Source organism: Haliotis asinina, chromosome 3 (assembly GCF_037392515.1).
Source record: "Haliotis asinina isolate JCU_RB_2024 chromosome 3, JCU_Hal_asi_v2, whole genome shotgun sequence".
In the NCBI taxonomy this organism is placed as follows: Eukaryota; Metazoa; Mollusca; class Gastropoda; order Lepetellida; family Haliotidae; genus Haliotis; species Haliotis asinina.
Genome location: NC_090282.1, coordinates 68078016 through 68105172, shown reverse-complemented (window position 1 = coordinate 68105172; position 27157 = coordinate 68078016). Strand labels below are relative to the sequence as shown.

At 40.3% G+C, this 27157-nt stretch overlaps 2 protein-coding genes across 2 annotated transcripts in view; both read right to left on the bottom strand.

Annotated features, from left to right (window-relative positions):
- Positions 1-3309: 3309 nt before the first annotated feature.
- Positions 3310-5324, bottom strand: LOC137277008 (NXPE family member 4-like). Its single transcript, XM_067808670.1, has 3 exons — positions 5059-5324; positions 4873-4934; positions 3310-4088 (listed from the first exon to the last, which is right to left on the bottom strand). The coding sequence occupies exons 1-3, from the start codon at positions 5322-5324 to the stop codon at positions 3310-3312; spliced, it is 1107 nt and encodes a 368-aa protein (XP_067664771.1).
- Positions 5325-20195: 14871 nt separating this feature from the next.
- LOC137278366 (tyrosine-protein kinase CSK-like) overlaps positions 20196-27157 on the bottom strand; it is a 34289-nt gene continuing 27327 nt past the window's right edge. The window contains exons 10-12 of the mRNA XM_067810655.1: positions 26411-26506; positions 25433-25519; positions 20196-24244 (exon numbers count right to left, since the gene is read on the bottom strand). Of these exons, the coding sequence (XP_067666756.1) occupies positions 24068-24244; positions 25433-25519; positions 26411-26506 (360 nt within the window). The 3' untranslated portion in view covers positions 20196-24067. The remainder of the gene's footprint in view (positions 24245-25432; positions 25520-26410; positions 26507-27157) is intronic.

Here is a 27157-nt window from a genome sequence, read left to right as displayed (position 1 = left end):
CTCAAAATGTACCATTCGTGACCAACTCCGAAAGGCCGAAAAGTGACTCGATAGTTACATCAGATCTACTTCAAACAGGAACGATAACTCGATTGCTGTTTGATTCCATTACCTAAGTACACATACCTTGTATTGCTGTTTTTTGCTTTTGTTTACTTATTTCAAAGAATTTACGTTCTTGATACAACTAAAAGAAAGGGGAAAATGTTATATTCTGACGTAATTATTACCAGATGTTCACCTTATAATTTCAGTCATTTTTCTGAAAAGGGTTTAATAATCATAAGTGGTTTTTTTTATTGAATATGCAAATACAATTCATTCAAAACAATACAGATGCATTAAATCTCAAAGCAGAAAAAAATAACTTTAAGATATTTTTTCAAACTGAACATTCGTCTTACCTTGCTGGCATACCACTGGAATGGAATTTGTAATAAATTCGCTGAAAGATTTGAGTGGCCAAATTAAATAAAATACACTAAAACATCCGTAGAGATGTGAAATATAAGCCAGATATCAGAGATTAAACTTGCTTAGTTACATAGAGATATATTATTTTTTTAAACGATTTTATAATTACATTACCTAAAACTGTTGGAAACGCACGTACAATCAGGACAAGCCACAAAATCCTCAGAAATACACTCAGCTGAACAAGTGAGAGCCCTTATGTATTTGAATCTCTCACAGACAGTCAGATTATTCTTATCCAAAGCTTCACATTCGACAGCAAAATTCTGTTTGCTACGTTTCAGTATGATGGTGAATATTTTTCCATGATTTTTTAAATAATAACGTAATGCCCACAGGGAACTGTGACGCCTTTCATATTTACTTTACATCTTTTGCCACTATAGGTTGTCTGATTGGAAAATAGCAATTATCACAATAGGTTTGATACTTTTCAGGTTAAAAACAAAGCCACTATTGAAATTATCTTTTACTTTAAACAGGATGTATGCGTTTTTGGAAATTAGGCATTGTGTTTTTCTCTAACAAGTTACCTTCTTTTGAAAAGTGAAAACCAGAAATGACAGCTAATTGGTAACATAATTGTCACTTTCTGACAGGTGAAACCTGTGGTTAAAAGTGTTGCATAACCAGGATGGGAATAGTTATTCAACTTTAAAAACCGTAGCATTATATCTTTAACAACATTCTCTTTAATTTTAAATACAAGTAATTATGATATCTCAAAATCAATCACTTCATGGACCTGCTCTAAATTAGGATTGGTGTTCCCAATTGTTTTAGCCTAACATTTCCACAGTTAGTTTTGAAATCTTTTGTTCAGGGTGTAGTACTAATACCCTGTCAGTGACAGTGTATGGCTTGATGAGGCTTTATGGCTTGAGTCCAAGTCCCTGTGATAATGCCATAAACGATTTAAGTAGTTGGGAATATTTTTATTTGATAATACTGTATCCATGGTATCTATTTTGATTGGCATGTCTTCTTGGAGGTTACGGAAAGGGACGAGTGGTGAGGCATGTCTTCTTGGAGATTACGGAAAGGGACGAGTGGTGAGGCACGTTTTCTTGGAGGTGACAGGGAAAGGGACGAGTGGTGAGGCATGTCTTCTTGGAGATTACGGAAAGGGACGAGTGGTGAGGCATGTCTTCTTGAATGTGACGGAAAGGGACGAGTGGTGAGGCATGTCTTCTTGGAGGTTACGGAAAGGGACGAGTGGTGAGGCATGTCTTCTTGGAGGTGACAGGGAAAGGGACGATTGGTGAGGCATGTCTTCTTGGAGGTTACGGAAAGGGACGAGTGGTGAGGCATGTTTTCTTGGAGGTGACAGGGAAAGGGACGAGTGGTGAGGCATGTCTTCTTGGAGATTACGGAAAGGGATGAGTGGTGAGGCATGTCTTCTTGGATGTGACGGAAAGGGACGAGTGGTGAGGCATGTCTTCTTGGAGATTACGGAAAGGGACGAGTGGTGAGGCATGTCTTCTTGGAGATTACGGAAAGGGACGAGTGGTGAGGCATGTCTTCTTGGAGGTTACGGAAAGGGACGAGTGGTGAGGCATGTCTTCTTGGAGGTTACGGAGAGGGACGAGTGGTGAGGCATGTCTTCTTGGAGGTTACGGAAAGGGACGATTGGTGAGGCATGTCTTCTTGGAGGTGACAGGGAAAGGGACGAGTGGTGAGGCATGTTTTCTTGGATGTGACAGGGAAAGGGACGAGTGGTGAGGCATGTCTTCTTGGAGATTACGGAAAGGGATGAGTGGTGAGGCATGTCTTCTTGGATGTGACGGAAAGGGACGAGTGGTGAGGCATGTCTTCTTGGAGATTACGGAAAGGGACGAGTGGTGAGGCATGTCTTCTTGGAGGTGACAGGGAAAGGGACGAGTGGTGAGGCATGTCTTCTTGGAGATTACGGAAAAGGACGAGTGGTGAGGCATGTCTTCTTGGATGTGACGGAAAGGGACGAGTGGTGAGGCATGTCTTCTTGGAGATTACGGAAAGGGACGAGTGGTGAGGCATGTCTTCTTGGAGGTGACAGGGAAAGGGACGAGTGGTGAGGCATGTCTTCTTGGAGATTACGGAAAGGGATGAGTGGTGAGGCATGTCTTCTTGGATGTGACGGAAAGGGACGAGTGGTGAGGCATGTCTTCTTGGAGATTACGGAAAGGGACGAGTGGTGAGGCATGTCTTCTTGGAGGTGACAGGGAAAGGGACGAGTGGTGAGGCATGTGTTCTTGGAGATTACGGAAAAGGACGAGTGGTGAGGCATGTCTTCTTGGATGTGACGGAAAGGGACGAGTGGTGAGGCATGTCTTCTTGGAGATTACGGAAAGGGACGAGTGGTGAGGCATGTCTTCTTGGAGGTGACAGGGAAAGGGACGAGTGGTGAGGCATGTCTTCTTGGAGATTACGGAAAAGGACGAGTGGTGAGGCATGTCTTCTTGGATGTGACGGAAAGGGACGAGTGGTGAGGCATGTCTTCTTGGAGATTACGGAAAGGGACGAGTGGTGAGGCATGTCGTCTTGGAGGTTACGGAAAGGGACGAGTGGTGAGGCATGTCTTCTTGGAGGTTACGGAAAGGGACGAGTGGTGAGGCATGTCTTCTTGGAGGTTACGGAAAGGGACGAGTGGTGAGGCATGTCTTCTTGGAGGTGACAGGGAAAGGGACGAGTGGTGAGGCATGTCTTCTTGGAGGTTACGGAAAGGGACGAGTGGTGAGGCATGTCTTCTTGGTAATTACGGAAAGGGACGATTGGTGAGGCATGAAAACGTACCATAACATTTGCTGAGTGAGGTTGCATAATACGTCACTTAAAATATATGAACTAACAACATCTTCATTTTCTGAAACACAGAAGTGACATCATGTTGTGGACCATTTCCTTCACGGTACCCATCGGTGGGTGGAAATTCCGGGATGATTTAGCCATTGTCATGTCCCAGAAATCTAAATAAACAAGCTTGTGTTGAAGAGAAGCAAACGCCTCATGCCAAATATTTGTGTACAGAAGACCCCAGTAAGATAACAAACCAAGCTTAGGTCTAAAAAATGCATGTGGTCCACGAACTGCAATTGTAACATTAGGAGCGCGTGCCAAAAGGTTCTTTACTGAAGGAACAAGTCTCTGAACATGTCGCCTGAATACATCCGGGTGGACAAGCGTGAAATGAACGTACATATACAACACTACGATGTCCTTGGTTGTGTTCGGGAGACGGTCCATCATGACGTGTTGTCCCTGGTTTGTTGAGGTATTATAGCGTCGATTTCCATGATAGAACGGTAGCTCGTGAGCCTGCCAGGAAATTGAAAAATTATGCTTAACATCTGTGTCTGTTGCAGGCACGTGTCCGTCGGCATGTGAAGGGAAGCGTAAAACTGAATGAAGAGCGTCTTTAAACTGACGACTTGTAGAATCCCCATGAAGCCAGAGCGTCTTTCCTTTCAAGCATTGTCTGTAAGCATCAACGGTGCGGGGAAGGGTGTCCGAACATAACAGTGAATGCCACTTATTCTTCATAAAGAAGCCATTCGGCGACTTTTGTTGCCATGTAATCACCGATGGTAGCTTTCTACAGGGAGTTGTTGCAGCCTTCAGCTCAACATTATTAGGAGCTGTTAAAAGAAATAGCGTCTCATGAAGAAATTAAAAGTATTATGCATAAATATAATATCTTTGTGAGACTAATGAAGGACATATCCACCACAACAATAACGTGGCAGGTATTCCTCAGCGCGAGATTTGTTTCTAGGAAGCAATGTTTGTTACTGATAAAACCCTTTACAACGGTCACTTAATATCAATATAAATAGAACTTACATCTCGCTATCAGCTATAATGGTCAGAGTTCACTCTATGTCAGTGCATGGCACAACGACCTTTTGCGTTTTAATAATATCGCATATCAAAGCGATTTGTGTAACGTTAAGGTTCGTTTGTGGACCATCCCCCCCACCCCCCACCCTGTGCAATATCTGAGTGGCTTGCACAGGTGCACAATGACATAAAACTACACTCAGCGAATCATTTCAGGTGTTCAGTCACCACTATCAGCGAAGCACTTATGATAGGTACATGAGGTCTCACATTGGCCAAATGAGTTTGTTCAAACTGCCTTTGTTCACCCAGCGGAGAATGTGTCTGATGACGTCATGTGACTATAAACTCCAAGCGCCAAACAGGCAACTTGAGTGATTGGCAAACAGTAATAAACAGTTTTTTTGGTTACTATTTTTACACAGAAGTGCTGCCCGGTGAACGCTGTTCGTCCCGTCAACGCTGTTAGTGGACGATTTCACAAGTGAGACTCGAAGGGTTTTACTTGTTTAGTAGTGACACGCTGTTGTGTGAACATTGTGGGTGAGCGTGAACCGCGTATGAAACGAAACACACACTTACCTCCATTGACTGATACATTCACTGAACTCTGTAAAACATCGTCTCTGGGATTCACCACAGATCTGCGATATAAACAAAACAGTTGCTTATAGTTTCGAACATATTGTTGTCATTTGGCTTTTCATGCCATGTTAAAAGTGATCGTCAGGTAACCAAAAACAGAACAATAGGATAAAAAATACATACAAACCAAGAATACTCCTCTCGGTCGTATTGAGTGGAGCGTAGATCCCGTTTTCACTATATGAATGCGACCATGTATTACACGTTAATTGTTTTATTTTGGACTTCCTGCAGTAATAGCTGTGTCCATCGTTCTCACTCGTGAAATTACACCATTTGTTCATGAAAGATTTTTCTTGTCTTACTGAGCACTGTGTTGCCTCCGTGAGATTTTTTGCTCGATACTCAGCAAAAACCTGCCATAGACTGCTATGATTTTGGTATATCATGTAGTTGAGAACAATCTCCTCCCTTCTCGTACCAATGAATGCCTTAATTGTTGCCCTTCCTGGCCAGGCAGCTTTAAGCAAAGCCGTATAACTTCCATTATTGAGGTCGGCCACCCGACCTGAAACGGAAGCTGCTTGCTCAGTGTTCTCCATCCAAACTCTCAAAAAATCGCCTCCCCTCTTCTTCCGGTTACCATTGATATCATACAGATCTATTTGAACTTCAATCTGGTCTCCTAAATTGTAAACGTTGTGGCTGTGTTTGAGATATAAGCGTGATTTGTTTGGATGAGCACACAAGGATGGTACGAAGATTGCTCCATAACGCATTGCCTCCTCTGAGAGATATGTCACTCCTCTTGTCGGAGGGTAGACTCTGAAACCATACGAATTGCTTACTATTAGATCAGTCATGGAGAAAGTTTGAGAACTGACATACCCAGTTTTAGAAACATATTTAGTGTATACAAAACAGCAATGCTAGAGACTTATATGGCCACATTTCCTGTCAAAATAGAAATTTAGTATATCTTACGTAAAAGTCAAATAGTGATGGGAAACATTTGAATGGGGATCTTTTCTTTATAGACAGTCGTTTCCTTTTTCGATGCTTCTTGTCTGATGGCGGGTTTTCAGATGTTGCCCTTGAAAACTTGATTTAGTCATCTCATTCTCTTTTGGCACACGCAAGCAACTTTTAAGAACACATTAACTGAAACGTAACTGAAATATGTCTTCAGGGAATGCCTGTTGCTCAGACATCTTGCAATCAGTGAGCAGATGCACATTACTAAACGTTTCAGAAGCGTAGCAGGTTGTCAACAGCAGCATAAAGTCCCTTCCGTGGCTTTTATTTATCATCAGCTCTGCAATCCGGCACGTTGCCTAAAGCGGATTATTTCCTCAGTCCCAGTAAGTGCCGGATTAGACAACCTCCACTGTATATGTTTACGAATGATTTTCACATACGTGATGGCACATGTTATTTGCGAGGAGACAAGCGCATCGTGACCCACCGATTACATTGCAAAAGGACAGATACAAAGGAATTGTTCACCCCTAGCATAACTGAGTTTAGTTGTCGGAATATTTTCTTTTATCAAAGTACCTCAGTTTTTACGCGCATTCAGATTGTTTTGTCGTATTGCTTGTTTGTTATTCAACGCCCAACTCATCAATATTCCAGCTATATGGCGGTGGTCTGTAAATTATCATGTCTGGACCAGACAATCTCTGATCATGGAGACACATCATGGAGACACATATCATCGGTTCCCAATTGCGCAGATCGATGCTCATGCCGTTGATCACTGGATTGTCTGATCAAGACTCGATTATTTACAGTTGAAATATTGCTGAGTGCGGCGTAAAACTAAACTCACTCACTTACTCACTCGTCGCTTCTAACAGGAGTCAGACATACATATCTATTCAGTAATGTGAGCCTAACGGCCAATAATACAATTGACAGATACAATATTTTACAATGCCACGTGTTAGTTTCAAGAATAATGCGTATGCAGATGTTTTTTTAAAATAGAGCAACTGATTTAAAATAACACGTGAATCTTTAGATTTTAGTACATTTATCATGATTGGTTCACTTTGAGACATGGCATTCAGCTGCGGCAAGTACTTTTCGCAAGAAATTTCTTTATATTTTGTACATTGCATAAAAACATGGTATTCATCTTCAATCGCCCCAAGATTACAATTATACAGATACAGCTAGTTATACGATTGAAAGAAACAATTTTATGTAGGGATATTCTAAATTTACAAACTACTCTCAGAAGAGACTTATCATTCAGCTGCAAAATATAACATTCAGGCTCCAGAATTGCTTTTAGCTTAGAGTAGTGCGTTAAATAATGAGTTACAAATAGAATCATGCCAAATTTGTTTGTACATATCAGTTAAGCTTTCTCTAAGCTGCCGTATAAACATATCTGCATCACCAACAGTTTGTGTTATCTACACAAATGAAAAACCTGTTCTAAACAATATAGTTCTAATGTTGGACAGCCAATTACATTTTCCATTTTTATCTAATTTTTTAGTAGTACATAAAATTGATATGGATACCGATTTACTTTCATTTTCAACAACTTAATCCAGTACTTGATACATCGTACTTGAGTTAGTATGGGCATATCACATCTACCAGTCTCACCGAGTATAGCCTTGTTTGATGCAAACTTTCCCACCGTTAAGTATCGTCTAAAATATATAGTTTGCACGTGCTCTGTTACAAGATGGTAATTACTGCCCCAAATTGCACTTGTGTATAATAAAACAGGAGCAATTTTCTTATCAAATACTAGTATTTCAAAGGCTGTAGTGAATGAGATATATCTGAAATGAAATACAGAAACCACTGATTTGGATGCATGTGAAGCAAGAGTATTACAAAAGAGCCTTGAGGAGAATATCAACCTTAAGTATAATATGTAACACCTTTAAATTGTTTATACCCAAAGTACCATTTACCGTTTCTCCATAATGTACCACCGTTTCTAAATACTATCATATTTGGGGTGTTTTTCTATATTCACTTCAAGACTCCATTTTTTACATAAATCATCAAATACATTCATTTGCAAACCTACTACTGTAAATGAAAACATTGTAACATCATCTGCAAACAATATATAGAATCTTATTATGCCTTACTATCTTGGCTTGTAAATATTCCATGATAGCATTTATTATACATATCAATTACACGTTCATTTATAAAAAACATGAATAGCACAGGGCTTAAAACACAACCTTAGGGAACACCACAAGACGTTTCAAACTGTTGCGTGATGCCCTCTCCAGATTTTATACAAACTTTAACTGATGAATACATATTCTTCAATATGTTAAACATTTTGCCATGGCAACCTTTTATAACTAACATACATAACAGTTTTTTCCTGTTTTTTTTTCTAAAATGGACGAATGCCACGTAAAATCTGCCACCTTTAACAAAGATATTTGCTGCACAATGACTGTAGGATAAAAATATTGTCTACCGTAGAGTAATCAGGACGGAAACCTGCTTGAGACTCTGAAATGAAATTAAATAACATCCAACCAAGACGTAACACTTTCCCAATAACATATAACACCGAGATCCCTCTATAATTATCTGATCTGCTTCCAGACTTAATCAGAGGGACAATCATTCCAATATTCCACTCGGGAAAGTGACCTGTATCTAATATCTAATTAAACAGTAATTATAGGTATTTAATAACAGTTGTAGTGTTGGATAACTTAAGAAATTCTGTTCGACTACCGCTAGTTCGACTTTCTTCGCACGGAGCCTTGTTTCGTTTCAGCATGCCAATGCTATCTTCAATTTCTCTTCTGTGATTTGACCCGATAATAGTTCATCAGTAAGGGTCAAGTTATTACGATGGTCACATGAATGAAAATGTAAGAAGATACAGTTTCATCAAAAACATTGTTCTAACTGCCTGGCTCAGGACAAAGTAATGATGCGAAGTACGATAACCAGATATCTGGAGAAATGCCACTTTGTATTCTCTTACCACATATCAGCGATTTCAAAGACTTCCAAAACGATTTACAGTCTCCATACCTTGCTGCAATGCATATATCATCCGCAATTTTCTTACAGTAATAATCATTTTAAGATGACACCTCTTAAATTCACGTTTTGCTGACAAGTATTTATTTAAATTTAACTGACATTTAAATTTACGGAAGATATATAATGTTTTCTGCATAGCACTTCCTTTTAATACGACAGTCTTGATCAAACCACGGCTTCTGTCTTCTTTGATTATTTGGGCTGGTATTAAACAGTGACCTAGTTGGGGAACAATATATCAGGATATAACGCATTTTCTTAGCAGCCAAGTTAATATCGACATCTAGTAATGTATGAAATCCTTTTTTCAAGTTCACTATTTTCATCTTTTAGTGCCGACGGATTTGAGACGTTATCGAATGTCAAACACTCTTCTAGTTGAAAGTCGTGTCTGTACTTTATCAGGCTGAAGAGCGTAACGAGGGGGTTAGGGAGGCCCTGGGTTCATTTCTATGTCGCCCGGCACAATCAGCAAAATGACAACATGACAACACAATTCTCATTCCAAACCCTATGCCGCCGGGTGGTGGTGGGAAGTGGGAGTGGAGACTACGAAATGTTCCAATTCTAAGTCTCCAAACTTCAGTTGAGACCCCATAGGATCCACAAAACACTTGTAAGCAATCGTAACCGGTCTTATTGGCTCAATAACTCACTTTATAGATGTTTGGGGCGTTGTTTGTCTCTGTTGGTGTGAGTGACGAGTTCCATGGGCTGCTGAAGCATGGGTTGCTGAAGATCAGTTCTAACCTGGATCTTCACGCATTTAGAGGAAAGCATTACGTAAGCGGAAGAGGTCGTGGCATAATTGATATGTAAACAATGACACACACCATTTTCTACTCCGATATGTGCGTTGATAGTTAATGCCAGCTCGCTACTGGTCAAAAGCAACTTTGTCAGTGACACATTTCTTTCCAATATTTATTTCTATTTGAAATTTTATTGGTAATTGAAACACACAGTGTGTAGTGCACGGTATTTAGTATATTTTTTCACGTCGGTGAATGGTACAGGTTTTGCGTTGATTTTCTTTATGATAGTGTGACTCTCAGTTATACGAAATCTCTAAGATGTGTTCTCAGTGCTCCACTTAAGTAAAGGTTCTAATTCATATCCTCTTGATTTCTGTAACCTGAGTAACCAATGGCGATACCACGATCTGAAAATTTATATCCTCTTGATTTCTGTAACCTGAGTATCCAATGGCGATACCACGATTTGAATTTATACATGCAATGCTACTTACTGTGATAGGTTCAATATATTCCATTTGAAATGTAGATACACAAAAAGTATAGCCACACTGAAACAAGCAATGACAACAAATTGTTTCTTCATGGCAGAACAACTGGTTCGTTTCAACTATTCTGTGGCTTTAGATCAAACGTTGACAGGCAATCGGTCTGATATCAGTCATAAATTGTATTGGTGCGTTTAAGCGAAGTTTCACAACGTTCTAAATGAACAGTGTGTCCTCGGTAGAGATACATCGATCTCAGCAAATCTCTTATGCACAATCCCAAGATGGGTCATTATTTTCAATCTGCTCTGGCATTTGGCAACGTATGTCAGCACTGGATAAACAATGTACAAATCTAGTGAGCATTCTTACCATCTGCCTTTGTTGTATACAGGCTCAAATAGCAGAAAAATGACGTCATCAAACACCTGTGTGACCACATTTCGTCAATGACCTTGGAAAACACTAACCTTATTTTTCACCACTCCCTTGAGCGGTCCTCACAGTCATGGGTGTATTTTTAGGTCAGACGCATAGCAACCATATCGAGAGATCAACCGGTTTCATCCGGTTTCATGTCTTACCTATATAAAAAAACCCTTTTATTTCGGATCATGCACCAGTTTCATTCCTGAATACACATCATATCCTGGCCTCTCTCTCTCCCTCTTGAAGATGGAAGCCCTTCACCGTGATCATCTGAGGAAGAATTATTCTGGCCTCGTGCAAGCGATACAGAGAGCAGAAGAGGTGGTCGACAGACTGGTACAGTTTGGAGTGCTTAACATCTAAATGAAAGCTGAAATTATTGAGAAACCACAGACGTCTTTTGATCGGGTCAGTGAACTCCTGTCCATATTACCTAGACGAGGCCCCCAAGTATACACCCTGTTCTGCACAGAGGAAAGCGGAGAGATAAAGGTCATGGCAATTCTGGGACTAGAATTAGACAAGACTGAATGTGATGATAGGTACCTATGTATGGACAGTATCCCTCTCTCAAACCTGAAACACAGTTCCAAGAATGGCTGAATTCGTTTCAGTATTGGCCTGTGCAGATGAAACAAAGTCCTTGTCAAATGGCCCGGGCAGGATTTGTGTACTTGCTCAGAGGGGACGCTTGCAAGTGTGTTCAATGTGGTGTCATTCTCAAGAACTGGGACGTGGAGGATAATCCTTGGAGTGAACATGAAAAAAGGTCTCCAAACTGTCCGTACTTAGACCTGGTAGGAGTACCTCAGAAAGAGATGGCTCGCTGGGGTAGTCACCTTGATTTACATGTTTAAGAGAGGGACTGAATGTATTTGTGACTATTTGGTTGTCATTGGTTGATATAAATGTCTTAACACAAGGCAGATGCAAGTAAATCAGAGTGGCGCAGTGGAAGAGCACTAGGCTCATAACCCTGAGGACAGTGGATTGAAACCACGCTCTGCTCTTTTTTGTACACGAGGGGAGTTCTATATAAAGGGCTACGTGGACAATCTAACTTCATTTAGCCGTGGACCTGTGATAGTGACACTTCATCTGCAACTGCCAGTATTCACCTGCAACAAAAAAATGAACAGGAGATACTGGAGACCCTATCTGTACGATCCTAAGAAATGGACCAAATATTACTACTTGCAGACCAAGGGCTATCCCAATCCCTTTACAAACGTGGATGATTATGTCATCTATAACGAGAAACAAGGGGTCAAGATGGACTTACCCACTGCTACAGACACGTTTGCTCTCACGTCTCCCACCGAACAAGGCGTTCAACAGGTGAAAGCCAAGTTGAAGGAAAAAAGTGTCGTCCACAGGGAAAACACCATGGAAGCAGTGCCCACAAAACGAATGAAAACAGATTTTTATATAGAGACAAAAGGCTAAATGTGTCATTTGTAGTAGGACTGTCGCCATGTGAACATGTATTCCTGTCCCGTATGCTCCAAACAATATGTTTGGGCTCATAACTTGTCTCCTCATATTCGAACAAAACATTCAGGAGAGGATCCCAAGCAACAGCAGCAGAGGCAGAAGCAGCAACAGCAAGGGCAGAAGCAGCAACAGCAAGAGCAGAAGCAGCAGCAAGAGCAGAAGCAGCAGCAGCTCCATGTGGGTGATGAATTTAGGTTGCGACACCCATTTACCACGATTGTCTCTGGGCCGACCTCCTGTGGAAAAACCTACTTAGTAAAGCAGCTTCTAGAACGGATGAACATCACACCTTATCCTGAACGTATTATGTGGCTCTAGAAACGATGGCAACCCTTGTATAACGCCATTCAAACCTGTGTTTATCCCTATGTTGAATTTCATCAAGGCATTCATACTGACCTGGAAAAGGGTGAATTTCTGAACCCTCATGTGGTGAACGTCGTTGTGCTTGACGACTTAATGTCAACAGTCAGCAAAGATGACAGATGTGTTTACGGAAGGAAGTCATCATCGTAACCTCTCAGTGATTGCCTTGAACCAAAACTTGTAATACGGTAAGGAACCCACACAACGAAGCAACTGTCATTATCTGCTACTGTTCGACAACCCTATTGATACACAACCCATCATGACTTTGGCGAAGCAAATGTATCCGGGAAACACAGACCATTTCATGGACCAGTTTCAAAGGGCAACTCAGAACCCGTATGGACACTTGCTGGTTGATCTAAAAACCCCAAAACCTACCCATCTGCAACTTTGTCCTAATGCGTTCAGTTTAAGAGGAAACCTCCAAGCTAGGGCGATTCAGTCAGAATTCGACGTTCATCGTGAGCAGACGTGTGAAAAACAGCTCTCAGCCATGCCATCTTGTGATAACTGTGGACTCATGTTTCAAGATTCTTCTGATTTGCAAAAACATAGGCGAAACCGGTGTCCCGAAAAGTCCTGTAGGGGCCCTCCCGGAATAGCCCAAGTTAAAAGGAAATGGGAGGAAGACAACTCTGATGTGAAGAGACCACGTCCTCTGTCAGAATGTGACTATTGTGGTCAAGTGTTTAGCAGTAACCATAACTTACAAAGACATTTACACGACAAGCAATGTCCAGAAATGGAACAGGATGATTATGATGATGATTATGAATCATTAAGCAATGTCAACAACAGGAAAAGTAAGATGGCTGATCTCGAAGAGCAAGGTATCCGGCAAATATATTCACGAACACGCGAGATGAATAGAGATGTACTGGATGAGAAACGCAAGCTGTACACGAAGAGAGGTTTTAGCGAGGACGCAATCCAAACCAGACTGAAAAAATTAACCTGGATCGCGTTTAAGGAGACGTATGCTCGCTTTATTACTATGCAGTGGGGCCCAAAGACACAAGGAATATTAACAGAAGTAAAAGATAGCAATAATATATATGATGATGTGTTTTCCAAATTGTACAAATACAAGGCTTGGGTGGAAGGGTTGACTGATGAGCTAATATGCCATGAAATATATATATATATCTTTTGTGTTGCTTAATGTGTGGTACCCACCTTAAGTCACAAGGTGTGTGCCAGGTGGATGATCCCCATGGAGTTGTCCATTGAGCATGGGGACATGCAACTATTTACACCAATGCGTTGTCCGACACTTTAAAACTTTCCTGGTGGAAGTCTAAGGAAGCGCACGTACACGGCAGCGATAGGACAGAGCAAAGTCAGAACAAAAGCTATACATCACCATATGAGTATATTCAAATTATTCATTTATGTTTGTCTTAAAATGTCCTATCATGAGGCATTCATTCAATCCTATTCAGCCAGAGCAAATTCATAATTCCTTCCTAGTAACACTGCGAACGGCCTCGTACGCATACACTCAATTTTGTCTGTCGCCAGAGTAACAGTCGACAGAAACATGATCGCCCCTCCTCGCTAGAGCAATGTGGGTCACCACATGTTTAAATGCATTGCTTTAAGCCGACGCTAAAGATTAAAAAACTCGTTGAAACTCTCGTTATTGCATGGCAATTCTATCTAGTTAGTCTAGCGCGGGGCAGTGCATGTACGGTTTCTGATAAAACTTATTAGAGACTTGGGCCGATCTACCCAAAACTTGTTGACGCTAATATGTGACGGTGACTGAGAGATACACACATGTGTATTTACACATTTTGGTGGTTGATTCATTTCATACAATCACAAACTTATGAGGTTTGGGTGTTACAGGTCAATATCATCCTTGAATTCGCACCTCCCGCATTGGATACACTGGTTTAGTATGAAATTTTGGCATGTTGGCATTTTCAGGCAGGATACCATAATGATATGGAATGTAACCATGGCATAACGGCAAGTCATTCTGATTCGTTTAAACATGTAGTATTGCAAATGTGTCCTTAAGCCGGCGAACTATTTACATCTATGTGTGTTTAATCTCTGCATATGTATGGATCCAAACAAACCACAGCAGGCAGAAAATATAACATGGGATAGAACAATTTGAGGAGATATCACATGACCACTTGGCTGAGTGAGCTCTCTCGGCTGCAGGCTGAGAGTGCACCATGCCTCAACGGTGCGCGCACTAAATATGCGACAGAAAAGGTGATTGAGTATGGAAACATGTAAACATGGTGAAAAGACAAGTCAAGTGATTATTGTGAGCGGAGTTCAAATGAAAACCGGATGAAACTGGTTTATAAACCAGTAAGTATTGATACTTGCTAATTGGTCCAAATGAATGGGGTGATGCCATGGCGTGATGTGTGATGCCGGTTCCCACGGGGCCACCACCATTGTGTTCAGTGAAAATGAGGTCACGCAGGTGTTCGATGGCGTGATGCCGGTTTCCCACGGATGCTCGGTCATTGACCTCAGTGAGCCACCTCGGGGGTGTCAACCCCGATGAGTCGCCAACCACGTCAGACGTCTAGACTGATGAGGTCACGCAGGTGTTCGTTGGCGTGACGTCGGTTTAACACGGGTGCGCGGTCATTGAACCCCCAGTCGGCCCCAGATGTGTCACCCCGCAGTCATTCACCGCGCGAGTCCCTCCGAACCCGTTTCCCACGGGCTTCAAAGAGTCAACACCGTGGTGTTCTCCAAGGCCATTGACGAAATGAGGTCACGCAGGTGTTTGATGACGTCATTTTTCTGCTATTTGAGCCTGTATACAACAGACCTTCTGCCCAAAATAAGTCGTTTGTTAACCCTAGGATGCCGAATGTTTTTCAGGCGCACATTTTCGTAAGATTTGAAAAGTGAACGCTGTGCGAGAAGTGCGCTCGCGTGGTCCTGGATATGCGTATGGCTATAAAATTACACAGAAATGTAGAATATTTCATTTCCTAGCTGTTGGTATAAATATAACTGCGACTACCTCAGGGGTTTGAGAAATAGACTAAATGTTGTCCAAAAGAGGTATCATCTCACATTGGGGAACTTTGTATTGGAATAGTTTGATTCACTGTGAACAAACTTTTCAAACGCAAATGTGCGCCTGAAAAAAATCGGCATGTAGGGGGTTAACAGCGGACTTTTCTGCGACTGGACTGTGTTGCCACGCTCTTCCCAGATTTTGATTGACAACGGTATTTTTATTTCTCAGGTTCCACTTTTCACCGCCAGGAGATAGTCGCTGTGTTTATAGTCTTGGCGGAAGGTCCCATTTCCGTCTTTAGCCGGTTTTGGGTTGTTTAACGCTATATATAACCTTGCACTCCTCTCAAGTTCAATTCTCATGTAATCTGACCCGGATGAATACGTCAAATGTTATGGCGTTCACTGCGTTCAAACCCGTGACGATCTGGGATAGATCTTCAGTAACCAATGCTTGTCGCAACGGGATCGGGTGGTCAGACTCGCTGACTTGTTGTGATTGGTTCCCAGTTGCATAGATCAGTATTCGTGTTGTTCATCACTGTATGCTCGATCAGACTCGGTTATTTACAGAGCACCTTTAAATAACTGGAATATTTGTAAACAAAGGGCGACTTTGTCATCAGTATCAAACTTTGGGAAGTCAGAGTTGCAGTCGAAGGAATTCATTACTGTTTATCCACAGGACACTTGAGCAATGGTCACGCATGTTCGTGATCGTCCAAACCACACACCGTAGAGAATAAAAAAACCTCCAAACCCCTGGAGTGGCAAGAGAAAACTCCTCAACTTTAACCCCAGAGTGATCATGTCCCAGGATAGATTCACCACAGAAGGATCTGCTTCTGGAACTGATGGAGCTCAGTGTGATGTTGTCCCAGGACAGACAGTTCAGCACGATTGGGGCACTAATTCATAGCATAGGTAATATTTCCATCTTCATTATTGTAAGAAATGGAAAGATTTTGAGGTTTAAACATCTGCTTGTGATAATAATGTTAGGACAGAAAAATATCGACATCAATGAGCGTCTTCATATTTTGTCTCATAAGTTTATTATAGTATGATCCTATAATAAGTCGTATTAGTTTATGATCATATTCGTATGTATTTTGAAACTTTATAAAAAGCACACGTTCTGCTTATACGTGACTGTAATATTTGAAGATTTTATAGACTGCTAATATGAATCATATTTCACACACACACACGCCCTAGTGTACCTTGTCTAACTCATTACACTTCAGGGCGAAAAAACTTATTCTGTTGAATGAATGAATAAAAACGACATTCGGAATGAATAAAAACAAAATGCAAATATTAAGACTGAAACATACTAAGGTTATAGCAACTAAAGGGCTAAATACCTTGTCCGAGGAATGTATCAATGAATTTCCACATAAAAGAACGATGTCCCATTCATCTACAGCTGACAGCGAATCCTGTTCCATGTCATGTGCCTGAGTAATAGATGGTTAGGCTCCCAATGCCAATGCTATTCCATGACAGGATGCATGGGTGTACGTAGGGTATAGACATATTTCAGCTGTATCAAGATGCGGAACATGGATTGGGAAATGGATTTCACAGATTGTTCCCACGATGGGAATCTAATTCGGTCTTGGATTTCATATCCACTTGACTTTCAGCTCATCAGTTACATCATATGAAATACGTGTATCGTGTGTATGTTGACCAGGATGAATGATTCCATCTTAACATGCATGAAAGTTAGGTCCATTAACAAGAGCTGCATCCTTGCCCCATCCCAGAATTCCCCTTCAACCTGTGGGTGACTGAACATGCGGAGTGCAGTGTTGAACCAGTCATCTCGGATGTTTTCGTCACTGGCCACGACGTCCAAATCGGTGACCCAGAGAGGTAGGCCAGTCGTGGCCAGCATGTCCAGGCGTTTCTGAAATATGATCAGATATGCTGAAAGTATTAACAGGAATCTTGATGCAACAGTCTATTGATCGGTGCCACTAAATCTCAACTATAGCGTTTGCAGCGAGTTCAAAACACCGTTGCGCGTATTGTCACAAGCACAAGAAAGTGTGAACATATCAGGCCCGTTCTCCAATCACTCCACTGGCTACCAGTTGAACAACGAGCTCTTCTTCAAAGTCTTATGCATTGTTTCGTTGTCTCTCTGGCTCTGCTCCGGTCTACCTCCTCGGTATCCTCACTTCATATCTGCCTTCTCTATCACTGCTGTCTCTTCAGTGTCCCCAAAGTACGGTCAGACTTACATGGACGCCGAAGGGTTGTCACGAATGTTTTCTTAAATCAGCGGGTTAATATGAATCTACAATATCCCTGTATTCCATATAGCACATGGGTGAAAGAACACAACACATCGAAGAATTTATCACAAACCAGTACATATGTTTAAGACAGCGGTGATCCTTATATATGGTGTTCATATATACACAAACATTGTTCATGTAGGTGTACACTTCAAAATTTAGTCGCCTCACCACATTTCTGAATCAATAGGGCGGCCAGGAAGTCTAAAGGTATGCTGGTCAGACTGAAGACCTGGGTTCGATTCCCTACGTGGGTACAATGTGTGAAGCCCATCTCAGGTGTCTCCTGTCGTGATATTGCTGAAATATTGCTGAAAGTAGCATAAAACCAACTTCATCATCTAAACGTGGAGGATTTATTTTCACTATTGTTTCATGTTTCTACAAGCAATAATATGGCAAGTAAATTTCCGGAATGAAGTGATGTTGTCTTTTCTTTTGTTCTTATATAAAGTTATAAATCAAAGGTGTAGGCTTTGAGCCATTTCTTTTTATAATAGAATCGTGTTAGATCTCAAAGCAAGACATTGTTTGAAAATAATGAATAATTATGTGACAATTTGACCTGAAACTTACATAGAGGTCATATATTCATCGATTTTGGACATGACATCAGTATCATGATATCCTGAAATCCCCATTTTTGATTCTTAAATGGTGTTACTAGTATCGGACAGTGACGTTGACTTTCTGGTGTCAAAAATACTTGGTTGAAAACCAGGCATAAAGTGTTTGACGTCTCTGCTTTAGCTGCCACTATTAGTAGCACTGCTCCACTCTCAGCATGAGTAAAAATGGAATGACATTAACTTCACACAAAGGAATAATCTGACATCTTCAGGCAAAAATATAAGGGTGAGTTTAGTTACCGATGAGTTGTGCCAACCAATCCTCTTTTGTTGAATTTTGTGGCATGCATGGGTTGCTGAAGACCTATTTTACCCCTAATTTTCAAAATTAAAGATAAAACACCAACTTTTGAATATGTTTATTTGTTATTATGATGATACCATGTACAAATATACATCCATTCTGTCAGGCAGAAGCTGTCAATGGAGAAGGCTACAATACACATGTCGGTTCCAGCACCCAATACCATCTGACTACTACAGCATACTGCAACCACAATACAGATCAGCTGCATAAACCAGAAGCTGGAAATCATGAAATTAATGCAAATGACTCATAAGTCAACTGCTTAGATTAGTAATGGTCTATTTTCTATGCATATTGTCCCAAGGAGAATTTCTAACATGACCTTCATGAATGTGTATTTCATTTGCTAATTATCATGACATATTCTAAGACTTTAATTCAGTCATGCATAACTTTCATGATTTACAGTAGATTCACTGCATCCATCAAATGGTTCAATGCATGCTCATGTGAAAGATGGAACCAGATGGAACTGCATCTACCAGACAAAAGTGCTTCAAACAGACGAAGCTGTTTCAACCAGATGAAACTGATTCAACTAGATGAAATTGATTTAACTAGATGCAACTGCTTCAACTAGATGAAACTGAGTCAACCAGATGAAACTGCAAGAACTTGATAGAACTACACCAACCCGGATGGAACAGGATCCAACACATACATCAGCATGAAGCTTAAACATCCATAACATGACTATAGCATCCACCTCATGGGTCAGCTGTAGCTTCCTCGATATAAGTCAATGCACCCAATATTAGGGCTCTAACTGCAATGCTAGCATTGGTATCTTTCCTACCCTCCTCCTAAAGCTTATCTTCAAGTTTGAGACAACTCACTAGCTGCCTCGAACATACTCAGAGGTCGAAATGTGAAAAGATTGTTTTTCCATTACACACTGAATGTGTCAGTGCAGGATATAGTATAGTAGCAACAAGGTATACCTTGTGGATCAACAAATAAAATATGGTGTACGGCATGGTGTTGTTAGTATAACAATGTGCAAGACTAACTGTCAGGATACTGTATTACAATATGCTGTACTCCCAGAACATCATCATCAAGCAACATGTCACTCTGATATTTTGATATGACATAGGCATGTTGTTAACAATCAAATGAGATAATGTGCTACAAAAATAATAAATTGCAAAAACTACAAAATACAAGAATGCATTTTCAATACAACAGAGTATGAGGCTATAATCGCTACTGATCATGCTGATGGGGTTAGTCAAAGGTTTTAGGCGAGCAATATGTCAACTGCAAAAGGATGAAGTCATGTACAACGTTCTACAAATTCATGTCCTTTAAGTCTTTCAAAACATTGCATAGGATACAAACAACCTCTTGTGGATCCCAAGAATGAGCTGAAAATACTTTCTGTTCTGTTATGACATGCAGGAAAACATGATGCAGCGTGACATGTCCGTGTGTGGTCATTTTCACAAAACAATTCGAACAAGAAAAACCCATTTCTTCAGACGTAAAGCTTACACCAATCATACTTTATTGCTTTATGAACCCAGTCCATGCATATTTCGACTAGTACAGCATCTCAGACACAAGATATCAAAACATGAAGCATTATTAGTAGTGTATTCATGCAGCTCACTGAAAACCTTTGAAATTACATCCACCACAGCTGAGCATCAATACAGATGTACAAAAATAATGAAATGAAAACAGCACTTAATGACAACAATAAACAGTTGTTGGCCACATGTAAGTGGACTTTGGTGTTAAATATGCATAGTAGTCAGCTTATGATAAATACTACACATAGTTCAATGTTTTTTCTCTGAAAAGACAATGACATAGATGTTTAAAACAATTCAAGGTTTACCGGTGATTCCCATTATAAAAGGATGCTACTTGAATGAACAGAAATCTTGCTGCAATTTGTTTTCTGATATGACTGAAAATGTGAATAAAATATGTCTTTGCCTTAGTGAACTGAAGAAACACATGGACATTAAGAAACACACACCGAGAAGGCTGAGAGTTGCAGTATCCACCATGGCAGATTAATCAACTGAAACATTTGGGTGGTTTGTTTTCATCTATTTTGACTACTATATGATATTGAGCTTGCTTGAACTCCTAGCTACTGGGAAGATAACCAACCTGGACTGACGGACTTCGTAGGCACAAGCAAAATACTGGTGTCTTTTAAATCATTATATCAGTCCTGAGGCATGGTGGTACTGGTGTGACTCGCATGACTGACACAATTTCAAAATGTGTAAAACATACATTATTTCCAGTAAAATGGGTAGATAAACTGACATCACAAATGACCATGTCATGCCAAATGCAATCACCTGTGTAAAACACAAGTCTATCTGTATCCATGAGACTGACAAGGGGATGAGCACTAGATGAGGAAGTTGCCAGCATCATCATAATGCATGCCATAGGTTATGACAGTGTATGAAACAAGGTCCAACAGACTGCCTGAAACAGGCTAGATTTCAGACACATGGGCTAAATTTAGTTAGCCAGTTCGAAGGTGTGGAAATTTTTTTAGATGTTCCATACATCTGAGTGAATTCACCATATCTTGGTGTCTGGTCTTGGTTAAATCCAACTGGAGCTGGCAACATTTTCAGGTTACCAGTCTTGGTGGCTGGCTGTGTTTTGGGCTTATTTCATACACTGGTTATGATATTCTGTGTATTTCAACATTTTCATTCTATTTCATTTTATAACAAGAACATAGACTTGTCATCATGGTCACAATAATTCTGCAAAATCTGTACAAATAACTGATGACAAAATGAGGATGACACACTGAATGATGACAAAGAGAATGATATGGAGAAACAAAACATTTCCTGAAGCAGATCCAAAATAAGCTGACATATGAAACAGTACCTTATTAGCAGTAATCAAATCTAAAAATAAGCTCAAATTGCAAACATAAATATGAGATAAGCTTTAATTTGGAAAGCATCCATCATAAAGACTTGTAATTGCCTGCAATTACTGTTTGTGACAATGATTTAGTAGTACTGAAAGGCATCGCTCAGTACTATTGATAAGTACTAAGGACGTCCTGTGACATGCAGGTTTTTTTCAAGCACCTGTACAGTTCCATCACTTTAGTTAGTCAAGGGGTTTGATCAGATCACTGAAGGATGAACCACCAAAGAGAAATCAGGAATATTATTACAAAACATACAGTTTACATAAGCAATGCTCAATGAATATTCAAAAACATTTAGCAAAAACAAAGATCTTTGATAGTGAGAACATTGTTTCAAAAGAGTAGCTCCAGAATATCTTCGAGTACCTAATGAAGACACTTGGTCAAAATGCTCAACAGGTAGCATTCACAGGTGCTATGGTGCAAGGAGCACTCGACCACATGGGGAATATATGTATATATATACACATAGGACACACAATGACAGGCTTGGATAGCCACAGGAGCCTAAAACACAAACAATCAACTCTCCACTGTGATATTATATCAAGTCTTTCAACCTGGAGCAATCAAGAACAAACATGACTTACAAGGATTTCCACCCACAGACATTTATCAGCCAACAATTAGAATATCAAGCTTTCCAGTTCACTTCCAACACAGATGTTAACCCATACAATACATTGCCATTGGGATTCAGTTACCACTCAAACATTTACAGAAATTCTACTATCAGCAGTGTCTAGCCAGCATCCCTTGGAGTGCCTGAACAACTCATGAGCTGAGTCCTAAGTCTGCAATAGCAATAGTGATATCTGATTAACCATCACAAGCCAGCCCCTACATTGACACACAGAGCTACAACATTAAGGCACCAATATATTTAAGGAACATCCACAAACTGGATTTACAGAATACACTTAAATCTGCATAGATGAATTATTTTGGGTCCCTGTGTTGCAGACTACATCCAAGGACGCTGACCATTGTCACCATGGATACTGTTTGTGCATAATGCTATCAACATGAAGTGTTCTGTAGTTGTCCAGAAACCACTTTCACCATGGAAACCGATCCCCATGAACGATCATGTCCTCATCAGATGGTCCAATGCACAATTTAGCAAAGCATGGCAAGACAAGACACTTCACAACATCAACACAAGACTCACAAGCCATGCAGCTGTGTTTGCGTAATGCAAATAGTGAATTTGCTTGATAAAGTTACATCGGCCATCACTTAATACTTAAAGTACAATTGTCTAAGACTACAAAGTGGAAATGAAAGAAGATGAAGCTATAAAAGTACTAAAGCGAACAAAGGTAATCGGTAAACTGATATGAAGACTGTATCCAATAAATAGGTAATCAGAGTAGGTGTCTATTCTCATATATACTCGAGTGAGGGTGTTCATACATACAGTTGCACACAAGCATTCATTTGAGCATTCATGCCTGTGCATTGTGAAGGGTTAGCTTTTCAATCCAAAAATAAACCCTGTGGCTTTTCTACACCACACATCAATTTAAGCACAATGGTATTGATAATATTAACAGATGGATACACAAATAATTTGTAAATTATGTACATAATTTGTGTAACTTAGTAGAAAAGCAAAATAGGCACAATATTGGTTATTTGTAGCAGTCAACACAGGTTTTCTTCCACTTGGAACATAAGTCAGACTTCAAACTGTTGTCTATCTGTGACAAGCAATGAATTTAATGGATGCTCCATTGTACTACAGCACTGCCACACACCACACAGTGCCTCAATACACCTGTCTCTTAATACACCTAGGTCATCCAATGTCAGTACAAGCAATGCAAGTCTTCACAGATGTATTACTGTGCCATATGAAGGGCACCTGCTTATTTCACACGCTGGGTGACAACAGTGTGAAAACATGCAGGTTGTCGACCTGCCCCACTCGTATCAAATGATACCTTGTCAGGCTTTCACATTTGTTAACCGTAAAACCTCTATACACTCTGACTAGCAATACGTCATAAGTATCTGCTGGGCACGTGCTCAGTACTGAACTGTGCTGATGTGTGGGGTTTGTATATGTCTTGACGAATGTATCAAGTATAGAAACTTCATCTGGAACAGAACCTGAGCAATGAATGTAAACTTCCACCGAAGGTCAAGATGGTTCTGTGAGACAGTTTATAGGGTTACAATATTGCCATACTCTTGCTCCTGTTTCGATTAAAAAGTAACAAATTTGTATCATAAATAGCATGAAACCATTTTGATAAATCAAAGAATATTACAGAGTGTTTGTGAGACCTTTCAGTAATATTTAGGGAGACAAAGTTTTGTATGCCACGTGGAATAAATAATACACTTGGTAGAAATACGATTGACACAGAGTGTAACAGTCTCATAGAATCAAGTGGAGCATTGTTGGTCATTTGTAGTGTAACTCTACACCCTCACTGATCTCAAAGCATTCAGTTCCTCTAACACCTGGTGAAACGTGGGCCTGTCATCAGGCTTTAATGCCCATGCTTTCTTCATGATGGTATAGACCTCAGGGGGACAGCACTCAGGGGCTTCCATCCGGTACCCACGCTCTACATGCACTACCACGTCAGCTAAAGGCTGAAACAAACAATCACCTGTTATAGGGGGAGACAGTGTATTCTCTTTATTTTCATTCTTTTATCCATTCATTCACTCATTCATTCATTTATTCACTTGCCTCCACAAATTCTTGCCTTCAAATGTTTTCTGCAAACATGGCAAGTTTTGTACTATTACACCAACTGTTGCTAAAACTGTCATGAGAAAACCACATTTGGAACAGTGGATTGGCAACAGCACACACCCTACTACAGTTCAGACATCATACATTCAGTCACTTGATCACTTTGCAGTGTCTAGTCTTATGCCACACCAAGCAATATTCCAGTCTTAAGGCAGTGGTCTGTAAATCATCAAGGCTAGACCAGACAATCCACTCAACAGCACCATGGACATCTTATTTTCATGGGGCGGTATGGTGGCCTAATGGTTAAAGCATGATATTATAATCTAAACAAATGTGTTACAAAATGCCTTAAAACATCACTTCTAGACATATTGGGGAGATGGAAGTGACGTTTCCTGATGCTAGAGACAGTATTTTCCAAGAAGTTCAATAGAATTTATTGTATGACCACTGATATCTTGACACCACTAGTGCAGTAGATAGCACTGTCGGCACTATGGTGTTAGTGTACAGACATTGCAAAATATCAAACAAGGGACATAACTCTATAAAGCAAGAATAATCTATGTTTGCTCTCAAAGTTGGTCATTTCAACCAATTCAGCTAGACAAGACAATCCACAGATCAACAGCACCATGGACATTTTATTTTCATGGGGCGGTATGGTGGCCTAATGGTTAAAGTGTTTGCTTGCCATTATAAGGACCAAGGCGCAATTTTCCACATGGGTACAGTGTGCAAAGCCAATTTCTGGTGTCCCCTGCCCTGATATTTCGTGAATATTCTAAAAATGGTGGAAAGTCATTCTCAGTCAGTCATTGTAACTTGTTTATCATTTGCACAAACTCTATTTCAAAATCCTGGATTCAGCTCTAGGTTTCCAGGATTGCAAGACGAAAAGACAGACCATGTCCCTTTGTAAGCACTATGGGTCTACAGCAACTCGAAAAATATTATTTTGTGAACGATCTTTGGACATGACATAGTGTTCAAGCACATTTCAAATTTAAGTGAAATATGCAATGCTGATAGAACATTTGGTGAAAACACTGAAGATTATTGACCAAATATAGACTTACTATCCTAGGATATGGTACTCTTCCAAATGAGTAAATCTCCCACAGTAGAATGCCAAAACTCCACATGTCAGATTTATTTGTAAAGGCCTGCAAAAACAATTGTAAAAAGCAAGTCAGCATTCTTTGCAGATGGTTAAACTATGACTCTACGGCTTTGTCAAGAGTAACTGGAAATATACAAAACATATTTCCTCCTTAGAACTGTGTACCCTAATGTGCAGTCAAAACTACATCATACAGCTTCAGGTGGGGATATCAGTGAGTGAGTGAGTGAGTGAGTGAGTGAGTGAGTGAGTGAGTGAGTGAGTGAGTGAGTGAGTGAGTGAGTGAGTGAGTGAGTGAGTGAGTGAGTGAGTGAGTGAGTGAGTGAGTGAGTGAGTGAGGTTAGTTTTACACCACACTCAGCAATATTCCAGCTATATGGCAGTCGTCTGTAAATAATCGAGTCTGGACCAGACAATCCAGGGATCAACAACATGAGCATTGATCTGCGCAACTGGGATCCGATGACATGTCAACCAAGCCAGCGAGCCTGACCACCTGATCCTGTCGCCTCTTATAGTAAGCATGGGTTGCTGAAGGCCTATTCAACCCCGGAACCTTCATGGGTCAGGTGGGGATATCAAATTTAGGGGATCAAAGTGTGTAATTTGCACCAACAAATATCATGACAAGACACAACGATCTACAACATTTTTCCTTTTACCATGATAAGAATTACATTGTGAAACTGATTTTAAAAAAATCTGGAGTTGGAAATCATCTAGTTACAACTTTTCTCTTAAACTAACTAGTGATTAAGGTCAAATATCAATCACAACTGAAAATAATTTTCAGTGTATGACATTTGTATGAACAACATCTCTACAGTTTGGATCTGCAATTATGCTTCAATGTTGAGATACAAAAACCACATTGTACTTTGTAAAGTACTACTTGAGAATTGGAATAAAGAATTGTACACTGCTTCTGACTTACATTGTCCCGTAATGCTTCTGGCGCTGTCCACTTGATGGGGAACTTGCCACCATCAGTACTAAAGTCTTCAAATTTGGCTAGACCAAAGTCAGAAACCTGTCAAGAAGCATTAAGACTGTATGAAACAAAACTGTGATCATAAAGAGTCAGGGGTGGAAATAACCCATTGCCCCATATCCCACGCCCGTGTTCATTTTCTGTCAGGCAAGGAAGTTTGTATGTCATGCTGTACTGTGTCCAGTTGACTGTCCAATGTTAATAATGTTGTTTATGATTTATGTAATCAACCAGAATAGATCATTTTTGTATGTCATGCTGTACTATGTCCAATTGACTTTCATCATATATATCCTAAGGTTTTTAAACAGAAACTCTGTCTTGCTGTGATGTTCTATGATAAGTTGCATGGGTGATATTATAATCTAAACAAATGTGTTACAAAATGCCTTAAAACATCACTTCTAGACATATTGGGGAGATGGAAGTGATGTTTCCTGATGCTAGAGACAGTATTTTCCAAGAAGTTCAATAGAATTTATTGTATGACCACTGATATCTTGACACCACTAGTGCAGTAGATAGCACTGTCGGCACTATGGTGTTAGTGTACAGACATTGCAAAATATCAAACAAGGGACATAACTCTATAAAGCAAGAATAATCTATGTTTGCTCTCAAAGTTGGTCAATTCAACCATGCCTTCATGATTACCCACAAATTAGTGGTACTGTTCGCCATGTTAAAATG